This window comes from Enhydra lutris, unplaced genomic scaffold (genome assembly GCF_002288905.1).
Source record: "Enhydra lutris kenyoni isolate GAN:26980312 unplaced genomic scaffold, ASM228890v2 scaffoldscaffold1, whole genome shotgun sequence".
In the NCBI taxonomy this organism is placed as follows: domain Eukaryota; kingdom Metazoa; phylum Chordata; class Mammalia; order Carnivora; family Mustelidae; genus Enhydra; species Enhydra lutris.
This window is the reverse complement of record NW_019154085.1, coordinates 90,239,402-90,261,272: the sequence shown is the minus strand read 5'-3', so window position 1 is coordinate 90,261,272 and position 21,871 is coordinate 90,239,402. Positions and strand designations below refer to the sequence as shown.

At 33.6% G+C, this 21,871-nt stretch overlaps 1 protein-coding gene across 1 annotated transcript in view; it reads right to left on the bottom strand.

Moving 5' to 3' along the window:
* Positions 1-21,871, bottom strand: part of LOC111140884 (LDL receptor related protein 1B) — a 1,957,146-nt gene that overhangs the window by 739,935 nt on the left and 1,195,340 nt on the right. Inside the window, exons 17-19 of the mRNA XM_022493131.1 lie at positions 19,651-19,782; positions 13,308-13,367; positions 12,042-12,158 (exon numbers count right to left, since the gene is read on the bottom strand). Coding sequence (XP_022348839.1) covers positions 12,042-12,158; positions 13,308-13,367; positions 19,651-19,782 — 309 coding nt within the window. The remainder of the gene's footprint in view (positions 1-12,041; positions 12,159-13,307; positions 13,368-19,650; positions 19,783-21,871) is intronic.

Sequence of the window (21,871 nt, the reverse complement as noted above, 5' to 3'; positions counted from 1 at the left end):
ATCTAACTTAGTTTATAGGACCAAAAGGGTACTATACAGAATTTAAGAAAATGGCAACTAGAAGAAAGCATAGGACAAATCACTAAAAAGAACAAAGGCATTAATTGAAAGGATGGGTATAAGGGAGTGAATGAATTAGTGAAACTAATGTTTTATTTCTGTTTCATTGACAAAGCACTGTGACCTTGAGTAAATCATAGCCTCTCTGGTGATAGACATGTGGTTTGTAACATGATCTCTCAGGTCCTTAAAGTCCTAAGGGTCAAGAAATCAGAAGAAAGGTCATCTGGAAATGCACAACACCCTGAAGGCATTTAATATAGCAAAAATAGGGTTTATCTACTGAATAACTCCTGGGATTATCACAGAATTCCAGTAAAAGATAGTAACTGAACTTCAGAAAAAGAAAAATAGAAGAAAAAATTTAAAATGTTAAAATTATCTTTGGATTTTTCTCTGCTTAATAATGCAGTCAATGGGCAACACATTTTAGAAGGAGTTCCATCAAAAATTTAAGTATAATATAAGGCATTTCATTCTTCAGTAACATTGGAAAATACTGTACCATAATTTCTTAGTATCTTATCACCAGTATCTGATAGTGAGAGGACAAATGACAATACTCTTTCTTCTAAAAAATAAAACAAAAGCTTCTTAAAATAAATTTTACATTTCTCTGTTCTTCCATATTAGCATTAATTTAAGAGTTGAAAATAGTATCTGGAATTCAGTCTTTTTCTAGGCACTTGTTCTTTTTAAGGTACTATGAATTCTTTTATTTGAAAAAGACTTAAATGTTAAGCACAACCTTTTCTTTCTTGACTTTGACTTTGGATCTCCCATGAGACAGACTGAAGGACACTTGGAAAGATTACCTGATTAACTCTGAAGAGAAAAAATTATGAATGAAAGTGGCTTACATTTTATATTAAAATTACACTAAAGAAAAGAAAACTATATTTTATTTCTGTGGTTACTTCAACCTCGTAGAATATTTAATGTGGAGTAATGGACTGTTAAAAAATCTTCTATTGGTGCAGGTGGTATGCTCAATTTATCTATTATATCTTTCACTTAAAATTTATTGCCAGGTTATATGTAAGCTATTATGTAAATGGCAACAATTTTCTCTCTCTCAAGGGTAATCTTTGTTGGTAATGGTACTTATATTTATCCAGTACACAAAGCTTAGACGTACTTTTCAGATCCAATTTGTTTCTTTCCTGTTTCTACGAATTTTCTTACTTATTTTTCCTTCTTGGGCTCAAAGTGAGTATTTCTAAGTAACTTATTATTGATGTCTCAGAATAAAGTTATCATAGGTTTTTTTGAAAATATGTGGTCCATATCCTATATGTATATAAATTTGACCGTCATGACTAAGTATGGGGAAAATGTATAGGAGATACAAGTTAAAATAAATGACAAAGTAAGAATATTACAGAAGCCCAGGGTAGGGAATTATTATCTAAACTTGAAGGAGACAATAATACTCACATTGCATATTACTATTTACTGACTATGAGATACTACTCTAGCTATGTATATACATTACCTATACTCTTCACACCAGCCTTTCAATTGTTACTGCTAGCCCTGATTTGTAAAAGAAAACAGCATAACTTGCCTGAGGATACACTGCACAGCCAGCAAGTGTCAGAGTAAAATTTGAATAATAGTGTGACTGATTCCAAAATATATTATTTTATCCCTATACCATGCCAATCATACCAATACCCTTTGAAAATATATAGCACAGAAACATTTTTGTAAGGATGGAAAATTTAATCCTCCTCTGTGTTTTATGTAGCCCATTTAAATTTTAATTCTGATTACTACCTATTCTAAGGTACACAATTAAATATGGTTATAGGAAAATAATGCTTTTTAAAATTTACAGATTATAGGATTATATCCTTTAAGGAAATATATAACATTTCTCGATGATGATACTAGTTGTGGCTCCTGAGAATTGGTACGTGCAGAGGACAGACTTGAAAAGATCCAATTAGTAAATATACTTTGGAGAAAACAGTGTACCACCAATAATCTTCATTTTGCTGCTCTTTCATTGTTGTTACATAAAACCTCATTTTATACATCACATAACTCCTATATAAAGAACATAGTTTATAGGCAGGCAAATCAGAGTTGAAATCCTGATTTTAACACTAATTATTATATAACCTTGGATAGTTATTAACATCTCTGACCTCAAGTTTCTACTCTGTAAAACATGGTAGAAAACTACTTCAAAATTTTTTTCATTCAAAATATTGAGAGATTTATACCAGATAGAGTTCTAGGCCTTAGTGATATATTACTTAGAATGAATGAATATGAATGAATAAAATAGTGCCAAACACTGGAAATACAAACTTCAGCATTTTCATTTCTTGGAGTGCTTACAATCCAGTAGGAAAAATATCTGTAGTATATTTAAACAAGTGACTTCAATAAATTTCTGATAAATGCTATGATAGAAACAACATGAGGAGTTATTGCAACCCACAACAGAAGTGTCAAAACTACTTAGATAATCACCCCAGAGGAAGTTATCTATATGCTGATATGAATGATATATTCAGGTTAAATCATGAGGTGAACAAGAGGGGAATGAGTGCTTTTAGTATATTCTAGAAAAAAGGTGGCATTCCCGAAGGCTCAGAAGTCACAGTATATAAAATGTTTGAAAAACTATAAAAATTTCGGAATGGCTGTAATAGTGTATAAGAAGTAGTGAAATTTTAGGAGCTATAAATTGGATGGAGCAATAGATTTGGAATTGATTACTACTGATATAACAGAGCCTTGGAAGTCTAAAGGAACATCCAGGAAGTGTACACAAAAAGAGACTAGTAGGAAACTTAGAAAAACATATTGAACAGTTCTGGCAATGAGGGAGACAAAGAGAAATGTTGGATAAAGTAATAACCAACCATTTTAATACATGGTTGCATGTGTAAGAAAATAATATAAATTTTCAGAGTCCAAAAATTAAAAGTGTACTGAAAACTAGAAAAGTTAGCGTGTTTTCATAGCTCTGTGTGTGTGTGTGTGTGTGTGTGTGTGTGTGTAAAATAAATGCTGCTGAAATGTCTGAAGAATTCATGTTCACTCTTGACAGAAATTTAAAGGGCTGCATCTTTGTACCGATTATTACTTCCCAGGGGCTGATAAATTTATTTTGGGAATGCAGAGCTCCAGATAAAAGGGAAAAGCAAAGTAATCTGAGGATTGCAAGGACCCTATAGAGAGATTGCCCAAGAAATTAATCAGAAGGCAAGGACTAATTAAGTGGTATTATAAACCTGGATGTATATTAGAAGTATCTGTACAGCTTTTAAAACTACTTATACCTGAGCCTTTATTATAATTCAACTGGTAGTGTAGTTTCTCCAGTGTTGTGGGTTAAATCATATGTATCAAAAAGATATGTCCAGTCCTTGGGGCGCCTGGGTGGCTCATTGGTTAAGCAGCTGCCTTAGACTCAGGTCATGATTTTGGGGTCCTGGGATGGAGTCCTGTGTTGGGTTCCTTGCTCAGCCGGGAGCCTGCCTCTCCCTTTCTCTCTCCTTCTGTGCACTCCATCTCTCACTCAAATAAATAAATAAAAACTTAAAAAAAAAGATATATCTAATCCTTACCCCTGGTACTTGTGAATGTGACCATACTTAGAAACAGAGTCTTTGCCCACGTAATTAAGGATCTCAGGATGTGAATTTCCACAAGGAAAAGCCATGTGAACATGGAGACTGCAGATTGGAGTGACGCGGCCATAGCCAAGGAGAAGCAGGAGCCAAAAGAAGTTGGAAGAGGCAGAGGATTCTCTTTGAGGGAGGCGCTGCTGATTTTGGACTTCTGGCCTCCAAAACCATGAGATTAAGGGATTTCGTTGTTTTAAACCATCATGTTTGTGGTGATTTGTTGTAGCAGCCTTAACAAATTCTAATTATAGGGAATGTTGACATCACATAGTTTAGATTTTCAGGACTTGCCTTAAGATAAGAGTCATGTGAGGTGCTTTTCCTAAAATACATATTCCTAGACTCTATGCAACACCTGCTAACTGGGAATTTTGGAGGTAGTGGCCTGGGGATCTTTATTAGTACCAAGCTCCCTGGATGATTGATATCTTCAAGCAAAAAGCTGCGGAAATGCTGAGTTAGGTCAAGGAACTAAAAGTTGTTTTTAATCATTTCTCCTGTGGCTTTCAATATACCCTACCAGGGTTTGCCTAACCTCCTACTTTGTTGCATACAGAGACTTATTAATTTAGTTTGTATAAAAGAGGGCACTGTAACCAAAGGAAATGGAAAAGCATGTCACATACCTGTAAGAATAACAAAAAGACAACTTAATAGAAGCTTGCATATCACTTCTAAACAAAAATAATAAAAATGTTTATATATAAATGAAAGAACAGAGCAAGACTATCTGGAATACAAAGCATAAATCTGCAGGACACAAATAGGAAAAATAACTTAATTTTCTTGTTTCCAACATTTTTTTAAAGATTTATTTATTTATTTGAGAGAGAGAGAGAAAGGGAAAGCAGGAGCACACACTCAGGGGTGGGGCGGGGAGAGAGTCTTAAGATGATACCATGCTGAACACTGAGCAGGAGCTGGAGCCAGGGGCTGGCTCAGTCCCACCATGCTGAGATCATGATCTCAGCCAAAACCAAGAATTAGACGCTTAGCTGGCTGTGCCACCCAGGAGTCCCTGTTTCCAGCATTTTAATAGAAGTAATTATTGTCAGATTGTGAAGTAAAGAACAAATAGATTTGATAATAAGTTAAAATTCTAGATCAAAGAAAAGAGAAAAAATAACTAATTGCTAAAAATGAGTTTATCTTCACATTGGAACAAGTTATCAAACAAGAAATGTAACAAATATTTTTGGTCTCAGAATATTCACAGTGTGCTTCCCCCTCTCTCTCTGCCTGCCAAATAAATAAATAAAATCTTTAAAAAATATACTGAAGAAGCAACATTTTCGGGGCACCTGGGTGGCTCGGTGGGTTAAGCCTCTGCTTTCAGCTCAGGTTATGATCCCAGGATCCTGGGATTGAGGCCCACATCGGGCTCTCTGCTCAGCAGGGAGCCTGCTTCCTCCTCTCTCTCTGCCTGCCTCTCTGCCTACTTGTGATCTCTGTCTGTCAAATAAATAAATAAAATCTTAAAAAAAAAATATTGAGGAAGAATATTGACAGTGATTTTGAAATGAATGGAAGATAAGAAAGATGAAGAAAACTGAAAAAGGGTAAATAATATTGTCCCACTTTCAAAAATGAGTGAAAAATTTTAAACAGTAGAGAAGTGAAGTTTACATGTACTTCTGACAATAATTCAAGATAAACTTGCTAAAACATGATTTTGTCAGCATTTTTGAAGAGATTATTGGCTCAAGAATAAAATAAAAACAAGTCATGCTAAACCAACTTCATTTATTTGCCGATACAATTTTTAAGTAAGTACCTATCATGAAAATGCCATAAATAGAATGTTCTCATATTTTTAGCAATGTTTGAGAAATCTCAAGACAAATGAAAGTACCATGTATTGCAAAATGGTGGTAAATTGAAGTGAATGAGTAACTTGTTCAAAACTGTACCTATACAGTTTAAATCATTAATTTTAATTATTAAATCCCTGGAGGATATTTTAAATTACTTGCCAAAAGCTTCACACCTTTGTTACTATTATTTGGTTATGGCCTTAAAAATTATCTTATCAAATTTGTGAATTATATAAAACTGGGAGACATCATTAATATTATGCATTCAAAATCATAAAACTACATCAGGGTTAGAAGTTATAGGTGGACAGAAATATAAAAGTGATAGTTTGGAGTGGAAAAGACCAGACCCATATACATATTCAGAAATAGGTGGATAAAGAAGACTATCAAAATAAAAGGTAAAAGAACTTCAAAAAGTAAACATTAAAAGCACACAAAAGGAACAATCCAATCTATAAGAAAAGCTTAGCTATTTTAGTTGACTGGACATTTGACGTGGGAGTTACATGATAAGGCTGCCATCTCTGATTGTGATAACAGAAGCCTAGAATATAAATTAGTGAAGGTAATAAGTATGCTTCAATCTGTTGTGAAAATACTACATATGGGATACTAAGTTCTGTTTAAGTCCAGGCCATGACTTTGTTTTTAATTCTGGTAAAAAAAGAGAGAAAAACGTAAAATTTACCATTTTAATGATCTTTAAATATGTAATTCAGTAATGTTAACTGTATTCATATTGTTGTGCAACAGATCTCTAGAACTTCTTCATTTTGTAGAGCTGAAACTCTATATATACTCATTGGACATCAAGTCCCCATTTTAGACCATTAATTTTACTAAGGTCATTAAAAATACAACTACATTCATAGTAGGGCAATTGGTAGGGAAAGAGCCTACAATTTAACATGTAAGGAAATCTGAAAGAAGAGGTATGTTTCTGTTGTAAAGGGGAAGGGTTTGGTAGGCATGATGGTGCCTTTGGTTATCTAAAGAGTGATCCTGTGACAAGGTTATATTTAGATGGTGTAGCTTCAGAAGACAGCACTCAAGAATCACTGAGTAGAATCTTCAGCAAAATTGCTCCAAAAAAAAGAGGAAGGAGAGAGAAAATTACTGATTAAGAAAATAAATATATGTAATAGTGGGATTTTTCCTTTTGCCATGGCACTGGACCATTTAGATCCAATACTAAGAACAAGGAGGTGCTAAGTACTACTGCATTTTATAGACAGAATCCAGTAGTTGAGCTAGTCCTTATAAAAGAAGAGTAATCTACAAGTCAATTTTGTTCAAACACCAGTGATTCGAAGGAAGGGGAGAGTCTGTAATAATCATTCATGAAATTTTGTGTGTGCATGAGAAAAGGGAACTGGTTGAACGCTGCTCAGGAAGTAGACTGACCATTTCACCCTGCACCTAGAGAAGAAGAAACTGGAGAGTGGTGGCATCCAAAAGATGGGTCATTAGGAAACTAGCCTGATCACATTTAAGAGAGTGGGGGAGAGGAGATAAAAAGTGGACCTGCAAAAGAAAGCAAAACTTTTTTTTTTCTTTTTTTTTTTTTGTTATGTTAGCAATGCAACCAACAGGGTACCCTCCAAAAAAAGGAGGCTTTAGCAACTTAAGTCTATGAGATATGCCATCTGTAGTGGGAATGGTAGGGGTGGGGATAAAAGAAATCTAGATGTGGAGGAGAAGAAGAGGACACAGAGAAGAAAGGGAGTTCAAGGAACTATGAAGAGAAGCCTCCCTGAAGATCTCACATATGAGTCTCTCAAGAGAGCTGCATCACTCATGCATCAGAGGGCAGTGACCTTCAGAGAAGCAGAGAAGATTACCACTAGACCTACTTTAAAAGATGCTCCTATTTCTCCAACTGTCCCATCTGACTGAAGAGCTAAGGCCAGAAGAGGGAACAGATGTAGGGAGGAAAAAAACAGAACACGGTTGCCTCTCATCTTAAGTTCTTAGAACCCAAAGTTTAGCCAGCAGTGGGAGAGAAGAAAGCTCTGACTTAGATAAAATACTGGAATTTCAAATGGGTTGGATCAAATTACCAAAACTAAAAGTTGCCAGAATCATTGTGTCTGCCAAGATGTTATTAAGAAATGGCAGAGCAACTGAAAGCAGTGCTTGACAATATTCATATTTTGCCAGTACTCCACTGGGTTAATAATCCTCACTTAAGTTGTTACACACATATGCATTTTTTCTTACAAAATTAAAAAAAAATGTGTAATATAAATATATAATATAATAATGTACATCATCAGAACCTTTCTTTTTCTAATACCCTAGTTGAAAATATCTTTAATATACAACATACACTGATTTAACTGGGAAATGACTTCTTTTTTGACAGTTCTCTCTCTTATCTGCCTTTGTCTGATATTTGCCAGTTCTCTTTCTGATTCTTTGTTCCTTAATTATGTGCAATAAAATTACAAGAACATTTACAGGTAAGATTACAAGTACAAGAGACAAAATTTTACTATCTTCATAGATTTAAAAGATCAACATATAAATTGGAATCATATTAACTTATAAGTTTTAATGGATGTTTATTTATATCCCATTGAACTGACTTTCAATCTCCTAATAAATTTTAGATATTTTCCCAAGTTAAACCCTTTGAACAAATCAGAAGTTATCAACTCCCATCAAGATTATTTATTTAAAAAATAGTAATAAATATAAGATATGTTGAGATACTTGGAAGACACAACAATCTCAAAATAGTTAAACTACAGTTTAAAATAAACAAATAAATTTTGTTTTTGACAATAAATTTTCCAAGGGGAAAATATAAGTTTGCCCGAAATAATCTTACATTTAATCATGAAATACACTTATGTTTAATGCTATAATTTGGAGATGGGAAGAAAGTTTGTTTGGATAATCGCTTCCATCTTAACTCATTTTGCATATATAAACAAAATTATGTAATTAAGTATATATGTAAGATAAAAATCAAACCTGAATGGTGCTCTCCAAATTATGTTCTCTTGACCATCAGCATCAATTGCTAGAAATATAAATTTTCAATCATCTAAGATCCACTGGATCATAGTCTCTGGAAATCAAGCCCAGAATTCTGCTTTTTGTTTTTGTTTTTTCTTTTGCTTTTTTAACAAGCCCTCTAGGAGATTCTAATGCAATGCTCAGGTTTGAGAACCTTGGCCTTAAGTTAAGTGTTCTCAGACTTGAGTGCACATTCATACCACTTGGGCAGCATTAAAATTACTGATTCTTGGGTCTGACCTCTAAGAACCCTTATTTAATTAGTCTGGGGTGAGGCATGGCAAATGATTCTGAAGCTTCTCGGGTGATTTTTTTAACTGAGAGCTAAAGTTGAGAACCAATGCTACCATCCTTTAAATGAGTGACCATTTAGTTCCTTGACACACAGTCCACTTCCAACACAGTCTTTATGATTCTAACATATCTGCTCTTATTTGCAGAATCAGTTTACAGAGTCTCCTGTCTACACATGAAGACTACCAAAAAAAGATAAAAGATTGTTTAAATATGAAGGGAGAATGCTCAAAGGCCTTCCAAATTATGTAATGTTTGCCCACATATAATCTCAACCTGAAATATACAATTAACTTGGTTTATAAATAGGTGCTAGTGAATTCCACTAAAATTTGACCCTCAGTTTTAGCACCTTCTGCTCCTAACTATAATCAGAAGCATTTCTAACCATAGGCTTTCATGTTTTAAAACCCAAATCTTGGTATTATTCTCAGTATAAAATGGTAGTTATTAAACAAAACAGTAGCTGTTTGTGGAGCTAAAGTGTAAGGGAAAAAAAAAAAAGACTGCAGTCTTCTAGTAAGATTAAACCTATGGGAACCTGACCGATTCCAAAGGGAAAAGTGAAACATGATCACTCCAAATGTTTTAATGATGCTTAATAGAACTGGGAATTAGTTGAGCCTATATTCATTTCTAGATTACTGCCAAGGAGGGTGACTTTTTTAATGCAGTAAATTAAACAATTTATAATGTTTTTGTCATTTTGAATTCAGTGCCGAAATAGTATCTGATATGAGAATAATCTATGTCATCCTCTCCTACAACTTTAAAAGTGAGATTGTGCCTACCAGAGCTTCACTATCAGCTTCCCTACTGACATAAATTTTGATTTATAATGACAATCTGAAAGATAAATGCATGTTACTACAGAGAGGGACAAGTGTGGAGAGAAACATGTTTCTCACCTTATAAAAGGGAAGCGGTGCTGAGACTAACCCATGCGGCTTACTGACACTCTATAAAATTTGGCTTAATTTCAGAAGCAAACTGACAACTACATTTCACAGTGTGTTCATATCCAGTGGTATATTGGAGACATCTTGTACCAGCCTGCAAGAATTGATTTTTAAATTTTCAAGGATTCTAGGAATCAGTTGTTAAGCATACATCTATTATTTGAAATAAATAAACTATATACATTTCTAATTAAATAATGTTGAAAGCCAAGGTAATAAATGCTCAAGGTTCATAATTTCCTGATTATTTTGCTCTTGGAGTTAGTTATGTTTATTACATCTGTATTGTGGAAATACTATATGTGGGTGTGCACATATTTTCCCAAATCCGCATTCAGAAAGTCACATTGGCAACTTGATACAGGCCATGGCAGGAGTATTGACACCACAAAAAAATAGGTAAACACTAGATCAGGACTCCTCCCCAGCATGAGATCTTAAAAGATTTATCAAACCACCAATGAACAAAACTCATTATATGTATACGTTTTAAAATAAGATAGTCAATGATATGGATAGATACAATGGCTTGATCTGCTCCCTATTTCCACCCAATCCATGGCTCCCAGACAAAGTTGACCTGAAATGTCTGAGTTTTAGTTTCAGGTATGCCTGGATTCACAGCCTGTCTTGCTATTTATTAGCCCTGTGATCTCATGCAAGTTGTCAAATGTCTCTAAGTTTTGATTCTCTCATCCATAAAATCTGAACAATAGTAAGTTTCTCATAGATTTGCTATAAATATTCAAGAAGAAAATATATGTCTGAACTCCCTCCAACCCTTCTTTCCCTCATCTCATGAAAAGTACTAAATATGTCGGATCAAAAATCTAACCAAAGTTCTCTAATGAGCTCATTATTTATTTTCCTATTCTATAATGCTTTCATAGCCTTCCCTTCTAAATTAGACTGATTCCAGAGTTTCATTGTCTTTAATGTTTTCAGGTTATTCATTATCTTTTTGCTATATTCTGGAAGGAGATGCTGGGGACAGGAAAGCAATCAAGCTTTCTTAAATAACAGAGCTGGCTAAATGCAGACCCAGCCACAAGAATAGTCTGGGCATTGGAAAGGAGAAGGATATATTGTTCAAATCCCTCAAATGGACAGGCTTTGGAAAATCTACATGTGAAATGTAAAATTAACTCTTACTGTGTGTGACTGTCTATTGCTTTCTTCTTCAATACTGGTATTGTTTTGTTTTCTTTACAATGTCAATTAGTACTACTTACTTATCTATACTTTATTCAAAGGTCACACAATCAAAAGTCTACAGGGACATAGGTCAGGTATAAGGTAATTTTTCAAAATGAAATTTTAGGTAAATCATGAATGCATTCCCTAAATAGAGCTTTTTAAATTGAGAGGTTTAAAAAAAAAAGTCTTATTTTCTCACTGTTAGAAGTGCTAGAACATGGAGTTAAATTATTAAAAAAACTATATACCCAATTGCATTATATATTTAATCAATGTGATAAGCATATCTAGTGCATGTTTTCCCCATTAGTGATTTTAAAAATCCATATCCATGCCTAAAAAAGGCCCAAGTTCTTAGAAAACAGGATTCATTCCCTTACTGTTTCACTACACATTACTCAGAGATTGATAATAAAATCTACTGATACATGGGCACAAATGTGAGTAATTAAAATTTGAAACTTTAAGTAACAATAAATGACATTTCCAAAAGTAGGAGGATTGGTGGAAAGTGACTAAGAATTTTGCCATTAACAAAACTATCTTAAACTAACAACAGAATTATATGACTCAAGAGAAATGAAACAAATGATTTACCAACTATGTAATCTCAATCTGTATCGTTTGTTGTTCCAAGAAGATAACATATGCATGCCAGCAAGAAACATGTACTCCTAATTTACTCCAAATGTCATTCAATGAGCTACTCTATTTGAAAAAAAAAAAAAAAAAAATCATTACCAACATAAGATAAATAACAAACATTTGAGAATGTCCTGTTAGGCTTATAATAACCACTTCCTAATAAAATTTGTAATGTTTGGATCTATTTATTTTAGCCTAGAATATGGTGTTGACTCATTAAACGGATATATTCTAAAGTTAGCATTAAGGTACACACTCGGGCCTAAAAGGCAGTGATAAAATGTAACACATCTTCTGCCTTGCTGACTAGTGTTTATAAAGAAATAAATTGTCTCTTGAGAGAGATTATAGTGATTTGACACAGTCTTCATTAACAGCATGGTTCACTCATAACTTACCGCAAGATGCCATTTCGTCCGTCTGGTCGCCACAGTCGTCTTCCCTGTCACATAGCCATGCTCTGGGAATGCACCTGCCGTTTCCACAAGAAAACTGGTCCACCTGGCATGTTCTGGCTAAGATAATCAATTAATGTACAAATAATACATTTAAAGACCTTTTGAACAATGTTCAGGGGAAATAAATCATGCAATAACTCTTTTACACATAAGATATTCTATTGTTTTATTAGATAAAATATTTTAAAGTAAATGTTTGCTAATTGATACTGCCAGCTTGCTTGTCTTCTCTGAAGTTCACATGCTTTCCCCTTCAATTACAGTGGCTGCTAAATGACAAGATATTCAGTAATCCTCACACACTTCCATAAATGAAGTTATGAATTCATTATTTTACAGTTTTTGCCTGACACATGCTTATGAATACACGGTTGAATTAAATTTCATCCAACTTTTAATTAACAAAAAAGAATTTCACATAGTCTTTGTCAATAAACCAAGAAAACTTGCTGTAATGTGGGATGAAGGATTTGGAGACTATACCAGGGTATCTAGTTTCTAGTCACGGGGATAGAATTGTTCTTTTCCTTTAACCTTTCAGTACATTTATTTCTTGGTCTCTAAGTGATCCAATGTAGGGAGAAAATTCAGAAATTTTAGAATGCAGAAAATATTACTTAAATACATACAGTTAGCCTTATATATGTAAGTACATACATACTTATATACATAACCATATATGTAAGTACATACATACTTACATACATTTAGCCTTATTACAGATTTTTAAAATTCACTTTTCAGCATAGTTAAATAAAACTGTATAACTTTTTAATCAAAGTATATGAATAAACTTCACTTTGGCCTCTTCATGGGTTTCAATGAACACACACGTGGAATCATTCTTTCTATGTTAGCCAAAGGCAGCAGTTTCAATTACTCAGTGAAGGGGTTTGGTTATGTTCTACAAGGATTTTGATTACCATTTTCTATTACAGTCAGGTCAACTTTTGAAAGCATGAAATCCTAGACAGCTATACTAACCTTTTTCCCAGATTTTAGTTTTGCTGACTTAGGTTCTGTTGTTGTTTTTTTGTTTATTTGTTTGTTTTTGTTTTTTACTTACTTATTTTTAAATATTGATTTTTTTTTTCTTTTGTCTGTCTGAAACACAAATTTGTTTCTTAAGTATCAGTTTCCTACCACCCCTTTTTTTATTTGGTCAGAAAAAAAGAGTGGGAAATTATAGGAAGGGGATACTCAAACCTGTTAATATTTGAGTTAGATGAGGACTGGACAGATGAAGAAAAACTAGGGTTTGGATTTCTGTAGTTATGACAAGAGAACATTGCTCAGTTTATACACTTCCCTCTGTTTTGGGGTTTAAGAATTAGAAGGATGCATTTCTGTTTCATCAAAATGTCTCATGACCTAATGGTTGGTATAAAATTGAGAGTGGTTGAAAGACAAGTCATCCAAACACACTAAAATGGGTTTCCGTAAATCAGGGTTTCAGAGATCATTTAAAATAATCTCTACAAAGTTATGTGCTAATTATTTCCTTTTAAACAAAGTGTACTTGCTATGTAAAAAGATATCTATTATTAGTGGATACTTAAAAGCTTACTTGAGAAAAACAATGAAAACATTATTGGTTTGATTCGGCTTATTCGATTCAAAGTACCATTTCTAACCTAGTGTCTATAATTAGAAGTTCCAGAAAACCATTACACTTTGTATTCTAATTTGCTTATGTAGCTAAGGGTTCTGAATCTAAAATATTTTATGTAATATTTGGATTTTCCTTTTTTTTTTTTTTTTTTTTACAAATAGAGCATTTATTTTGCATTAATAGATTTTAAGTATCCCACAAATATGTACACTTTTGAAGATTTCAATGTTGTAATTTCAAGTGGGATTAAATATTTGTTGTCTCATTTGGCTAACTATGCATTTTCTGTGAAATTATTCTAATGTTTAGATTAAATCAACAGGGGGCGCCTGGGTGGCTCAGCGGGTTAAAGCCTCTGCCTTTGGCTCAGGTCATGATCCCAGAGTCCTGGGATCGATCCCCGAGTCGGGCTCTCTGCTCGGCAGGGAGCCTGCTTCCTCCTCTCTCTTTCTGCCTGCCTCTCTGCCTACTTGTGATCTCTGTCTGTCAAATAAATAAATAAATTTTTTTAAAAAATTTCTTTATAGATTAAATCAACAAAGTTCCCAGGTAATTTTAATAAAACTACTTGGAAAAATATGTATATATTTGTATTAGCCTAGAGAAAGATGAAGGTGTTGGCATTTAGTTTACTCGGTGGGAAGGAAAGGGCATAGAGATGTGAATAAGATCGATTTTTTCTTGCAAGTCTTTGTTTTGTTTCTCTGATGGCAGTAAATAATTTTTACCTTTTGAAGTTTAAGAGAAATTTAATAAGAGAGTTTTCTTTTCAATTTTTTCTCCTTCCTTCTTTCAGCTCTCCCTCACCCTTTCCTTCCCTTCCTCCCTTCTTCCTTCCTTATTTTCTTTCTTCCTCTCTCTTCCTTCTTCTTTCCACTTATTCTTTCCTATATCTCTTATCTTTCATCATTCCCTATTTCACTCCTTTAGTCTTTCTTGTTTTCTTGTTTAAAGAAAAATATGCCATCACATATTTTCATTCCTATTAAATTCTAATTGACCCATAATAAGAATATATTAAATATCCCAATAAAATATTCTTTTATCTGATTTTTTTAATGTCACAGTATTTCCTCCTTGCCATTCAGATTTAGTTCTAGTAAGTTTTCTGAGATTGTTTTCCTTCATGAGTGGCACTACGGTGATGAGAGAAGAGAATGAGAAAGAATTCCTAAGAACCTATTTCACATCGTGTAGTGTGGGAATTTGTGTGTCACCTCACTAACTCAGAAGCTTGAAGAACTGTCAGGACCCATTACTCGAAAGAGTATTTACTGGCTTATTAGCTGAGGGATCATACAACCTCAACATACATGAATCCTTGTTCTAATCATGGAAAAACTATCTGCTTAGTCTAGTGAGGAAATTTAAGTCATTCCAGATAGGAAGAATGCTTCATTCCATAAATCTACAAGTACTGTCTGTCCATATGATATAATCACATGGACTAAATCATCTCTTTTTAATCACTGGATTTATATCAAGAAGACACAGCATTTACTTTTTCAGTTCCTGTCTCTGTCAGATCTAAATTAGTCTGGAGGTGAGATTAGCAAAGCAGCCCCAGAAGACTCAAATATTGTAGCAAATGCTTCTCTAATGAGGAAATTTATACTTCCTCAGTGGAATTGTTTATCTAGCAGTGAATCAGAAATCCACTGTCACAATATGAATTTTTTCTACCCATCACTAATTATGCTTCTCCTGCTGTCATGTAGCAGTGAGAAATCCCACAATGCATGGGAACAATAAGGAGGAAGAAGTGAAGAGATCTTCACACATTATTCCTAAACTTCACCTTTGCCATATTTTAATCAAAGCATTCTATTTAAACAAAACCTATGTCATATCAACACATATTTTTCAATTTATCTTATAAGGAAGTCCGATTTTTAATATATCAGGTTTTCTTAATTCAAATATATCTGCCTAGTTTGAATTTAGTCAAACTACGTGGAGGATGTGAGAAGAATAAACATGTAATCTAATTAGAGCTCAGTGCTGTGGAAAAAATCTGGTCTGAAACTGCCCAGCTTTGAATCCAAGGATTATCATTAGCGACTATGAGGAAAAATAACTTCACATCTAACTACTCCTCATCTTTGGCCTCTGGGTCTTTCTCATAAGTAGAGAAACATATTTTTTTTTTTTTGTAAGGGAGAACAATTACCAAGCCCCTGTCAGCTTTCTTCTGCCTAGTGCTGTTTTGTCTTCCAAGCATATCCTCCAACCCCCACCCACGCCATGGACTTCACCTCACCCTCAGTAACTATGCCAATCCATCATTCTTTTCTCCCCGCCCCCGCCCCAGTAAAATATTTCTATCACATAGAAAAGCATAGAAAAATAATATTAACACTGGTCTACCATCATACAGCTCTATCATATCTCTTTTCCTATATTTACTACAGACTATTTTTGTTTTACTTCAGAAAAATGTATTATAGGTACATTTAAAATCACCTATGTAATTTTTTTCAGTCATATTTCTATCTTTTTAGATGTAACTACTATCCTTAGCTTATAATCTTTTTTTTCCATTTCCAGACATATTTTAATCCTATTTTTACACATTTATAAATAAATAAGTTCATGTAAAATTGTTTTGTATTTTTATATTTCATATAAATGGCACTAAGTGATTTATAATCTGCAATTTTTAGTTAACATTGTCTTTGAAATTAATTACTGTTGGTATTTGAGTTCTAGTCTATTCAATTTAAGTAAAATAATGTTCTACTATGTGATTATAATGCTATATAGTGTCATATATGTGAGCATATATATATATATATATTTATATGGTGTTTTATATATATAGTTTTTTATATAGTGAAAGATATATATATAATTCCTGTTAATGGGCATTTGAATTATTTCTAATTTCTCACTATTACCAGCATTAGGGCAATGAATTTCTTACTTGCATCTCTTTGAGCATAGATATTAGAGTATAAATCTAGAAATGGAAATACAGACTTGAAGGTATGCACAATCTCCATTTTATTGGGTTTAGCTAAATGCTTTCCAATGTAGAAAAAATAATTTATACATCACCAAAAGTGTATGTTGCCTTTTATTCCACAATCTTGCCAAAGGTTAATTTTATCAGATTATTTATTTTATATTTGAATATTTTGAATATTTTATAATTGAATATAATTATTCAATTATTTAATTGAATGATTTGAACTGTTATTCATGTTCATTCCTTTGTCCCTTCCCTCCTTCCTTCCTCCCTCCCTCTCTCTCTCTTTCTTTTCTTTTCCTTCCTTCCTTCCTTCATTTCTTTCTTTGGCTTGTTCGGCTATCACCTCCCTTGCCAGATACACAAAGACTAAATTAGTAGTTCTTGTGCTTCCATTTGTAGTTCAAGTTAGCACTTTGAATATTGCATTAGAATGACCAGCTTACATGTTTTTTCTCCCCATTTCCACTCAGCCTTCTAATGAAAGATATAATGTATTTGTCCTCTTTTTATATCCAATGTTGTGGTAAGTTTTTATTGAATTAGTAGATTCATGTCATGAAGGAGAAAACCCAAAGGAAAAAAATTGGAAATTGGCATCTTGTAGGAAAGAATTCTTTTAGTTATAAAGTAGTCACAATGCTAAAAGCTACAGGACAGTGGATTTAGTTACAAAATAACCCTCATGTTGGGAAATCCTTTATCTGTGACGCATATCCGTATCTATGCCCATAGATAGAAATGACCCAGCCAGAGAAGTTATCTAATGTATTTGCCATATTTTTTTTTCAGCATGATGAAAATACAATAAATTTATTGTATTTTATTTATTTTGGTCAAACAAAATGGGAATGTATGGTAACACAACAGCATACTTAATTTTCAAAGCTAAAAGGTGTATTTGTGGTTTTCTTTTTATTCTTTTTATCCTTAATTTTTGTTCTTCTTAATTTCTTAAGGCATACTGTGACCATAGTATCTATTATAAATATACTGACAAGAAGATCTAGTAATGATTGGCATGCTTCATCAACCATCACTGAAAGTGACACTTGAGGTACAAGCAGGTTGTACACTGTTTCCTAGTGGACTACAGGCCTGGACTGGCTGAGAAATCTTACTAATTAGGACTGATTAGGATTGATTGTTTTATTGCTCTTACACATAGCATTTCCACTTTTACTACTATCAGTAGCTAGTCATCCCAAATGTTCCCTTAAAAATCATGTGGAAACAAGCAGATTTTAAGAGTGTAACATAAATGAAAAAAAAAAAAGACATATTATTATGAATTGAGTCAGCAGTGCCTTTAATTTTAAGGTGAAAACAGACCTATCTGTTTAGGAAGTAATGGACAGTCTCAGAACTAAATCTTAAGTTAAAAAAAAATAATAATTGCACCAGCTTAGAAAGACTCTTCATTGTAAATTATAAACATTATTGTAAGAACAATCTGGGCAAAGTTAAAATGACCATACCTAAAATTCTAGCTAAAACTCAGGATGATATAGTTTGATAAGAAGAGCAATGGGCTTCGAGAATAACTTACACACTGAGTTTCCCAGTTCTTGCCAATGATGTGAGTTAAGTCAAGTCAGAGCCTCATCTATGAAATGAATGGACTTGAAGGGAGAGACTAGGACCAAAGAGTCTCTATAAGTTCCTTTTTATTTGATAACTCTTTGCAAAACAACCTTACGTGATGCACAAAATAACTTAAAAATAGTCAGCTACTCTAAAATATCAAACTATATTTAGTCAAGGGACAAGAGAATAACTAGCTTATAGACCCTCAGCAAATATGTCACTATGAAAAAAAAAAAAAAACTAAATATGAGATGCAGGTTAGGATACGGACTGTTTTGTTCTTTCATTGTTGCTTAGTACATGATATAAAGCAGTTAGGAAATATTTTCTAGTCAATTCATACTCTTGCGGAGCAGAAAGAAATATACAAAGAAATTACAGTGCATTGAGGGACAAGTCTTTCCAAGAGAAAACCAGTGACACAATCAAGAATACAAACCAGGCTTCTTAATTTCTGGGTCTTTTCTGTATATGCTGTCCCTACAGTTTTCACTAATAGGTTATAATAATTTTTATTTAGTGAGGTTTATTTTGGCAAATAGAGAAGGGGAGGTGTTGATAAATTTTGACACTGTTGTATGTAATGATTACCAAAAAAAAAAAAAACAACCAAAAATAACCCCACGATTTTTACCAATGATATCAGTAAGAGTCATCAAATATACTACTTTTTCTTCATCATTTAATGAATAGGTCTAGGCTGCTGCTAGTCAATATCATTTTTCAATACTTATCTGACTAATCATGACCTTTCCAGCATCTATTATAACCTGTACCACAAGCTGTGTATCCCCATTCAAAGAGAAACTGACTAGGGATTCACAGATGTATTACAATGGGATAAATTTTATGGAAATATTAATAGGCTTTATGATCTTGGGACTTCATGAAAAAGGAAAAAAAAATCTACGCCAGATAAATAGTGTGCCAGGAACAGAAAATTATTCACAGAGGTATTCTACAACAGACTAAATAAAATACACAGATTATTTTTTTCAAGGTAAAAAGCAAACAAAACAAAACAAAACACACACACAAACCTTTTTTCATGAGAGATGGCCTCCATCACAGCATGCTAATAAACCTCACCCACCGCTGCCAATTAAGATTTAGCAGGGGCAAGTCTTGTCCAAGCAGTGTATCGACAGTCAACCCATATGGATAGATAAAGTGCCAAATTACTTTGGAAAGCAGAGTCATGCCCATGGATTAAGTAAAAGATAATTTGTATTCTAGCTTTTGCGGCATCAAACTCTGAACTCATTTACTACTGCAATAATCAGATCATCAGCCTTAGGAAGGTTCAGCTTAGTTCAAAGCAGTGACCTGCATTTTTATGGACACTAACTTTGGAAGGGATTTAAGTATATATTCAAGCAAACCTTTACCTGCACAAGTTTGATTGGATTCGTCTTCATTGCTTCCACAATCATTAGCTCCATCACAGAGCCATCTCTTGGGGATACAGCGATTATTCTTGCATTTAAACTGATCATCAGGACAGCTATGATTGACTGGGGAAGGGTGGGAGGGTGAAGAGAGAGGAGAATCAGGTTTAATAATTTAAAGTTGGATAAAATTATGATTATTTTAAGTTACAGTTAGAGACAACTTACAGTAATTATAATATTATAGTACAATAAATGCCACAGCTTCCTTCATTCATTGTTGCATATTTTATAGAAAATATTAATATTTGAGGCTCTGTTAAAATGTAATACTTTTATAGAAGACACCAAGTAATGAAATCTCATATAAAAGGAAACATATTCATTTGTTCATGTCTTCACTAAAATCAACTGTATCACGAAACTTGTTTTCCCATTCCTTATCAAAGTAACACAATTTCAGAATTTTTACCAAAAACATTTAAAGTAACCTCAAATTTTTTTAACTTTTTAAAAATTTTTTTATAAACATATAATGTATTATTAGCCCCAGGGGTACAGGTCTGTGAATAGCCAGTAAAGTAACCTCAAATTTTAACATGAAACATAATAAGTACGTATCCAATAATTCAGCCATTTATCAAAGATACATTTTCTTAAGCCACACATCCATTCAGAACTTTTTGAAATATTAAATAAGCCTAATTTTGTTATGCTTTGCTCAGTGTTTCTTGGGGCTGGAAGGAAAACTTGGAGTTGATGTTAAATATGAGATCCTGCATAATTTTATTTTTATTTTTTAAAGATGTTATTTATTTATTTGACAGAGATCACAAGTAGGCAGAGAGGCAGGCAGAGACAGAGGAGGGGAAGCGGCTCCCTGCCGAGCAGAGAGTCCGATGTGGGGCTTGATCCCAGGACCCTGGGATCATGACCTGAGACAAAGGCAGAGGCTTTAACCCACTGAGCCACCCAGGTGCCCCCTGCATAATTTTAATAACAAAAATGACCATCCTGAGTTTTCATGCCTAGTGCAAACAAATAAACATGAATCCACAAAATATACTGCGGACAAGACCAATCCTCCTATGGGAAGCTGTGCACTGCTAAGGATTAAACCTCCAATATCAAGCACAGCAGGAGGCCATCTTAAAGTTAACCTTCTGTGATTATTTTTCCTGCATCCTGGAGGCTAAATTCCTAACTGAATTGGCATGCTCCTCAGTATTTGTTTCACCACTTTGTGTTTTTTTTGAAGTAATTTTCCTTGTGCCCAGTAGTTGCACTTCCTGTGTGACAAAAATAAATTTTAGTATTAGTTTTCCTTAGAATTCAAAAAAAATAGCCATTTTATCATGCTGTTGCATAGCAAATGTATGTCTTTCCAGCCAGTTTCTACAAACACTATTTCTTTAAAGTAGCTTAGGTAAGAAGTGGTTTTATCACTTTTTTAGAAAGTTTTTATTCATGTACAGTTAAAAAAAAATAGGGGAAAAAGCCTTATGTTTCCTGGCATTTGATCATGATTAACATTTTCTACTCACTTCAGGGAGTTTAGCAAGAATAGATGCTCAGGAGAAAAAAATTCATCCAATATATTAGAGGGTCAAAATTTTAAAGTACCAAGATTATGCAAAAATACTTCAGTAAAGCTTAATAAAGGACTTTTGCAATTTTCATCAATGATGTAAATCAGAGTTCAAAAAGGAGGCATAAATACAACCCATAGGCCTGTGATTTGGAATTGAGAAGCTAAAGGATAGAAAGTAGAATGATAACAGAATTCAAGGGCAAAGTTTACTGGCATTTAATATATAAATACTCCTCTGAAATGAATGACATAGTGCTGGCATAATAACCATGGGACCTCAAGATTATGACACTGCTCAGAATCACTGCAAGTTCAGAAAAAATCCCATATTGCTGGAAGGTGGCCGGAGATATTTAGTTTTCTGTTGCCCCTTTTGTTTGGTCATTTATTCTCCACATGCTGGAAGCCATGCTAGACTCTGACACTACAAAGACACTACAACATAATGTGTCTCCTCATAAAGATATCTATTTCTTAGATGCACCAGAGAAGTAAGGATATAATTGCAATATTGTTTGGTCACTACCATGAAAAAGAAATATACATGATGTTTCACTCCAACTGGGCTGTATAGAGATTTTTCCAAGTTCACAAAAGACTTCCCTATAAATGTCATGGTAGACC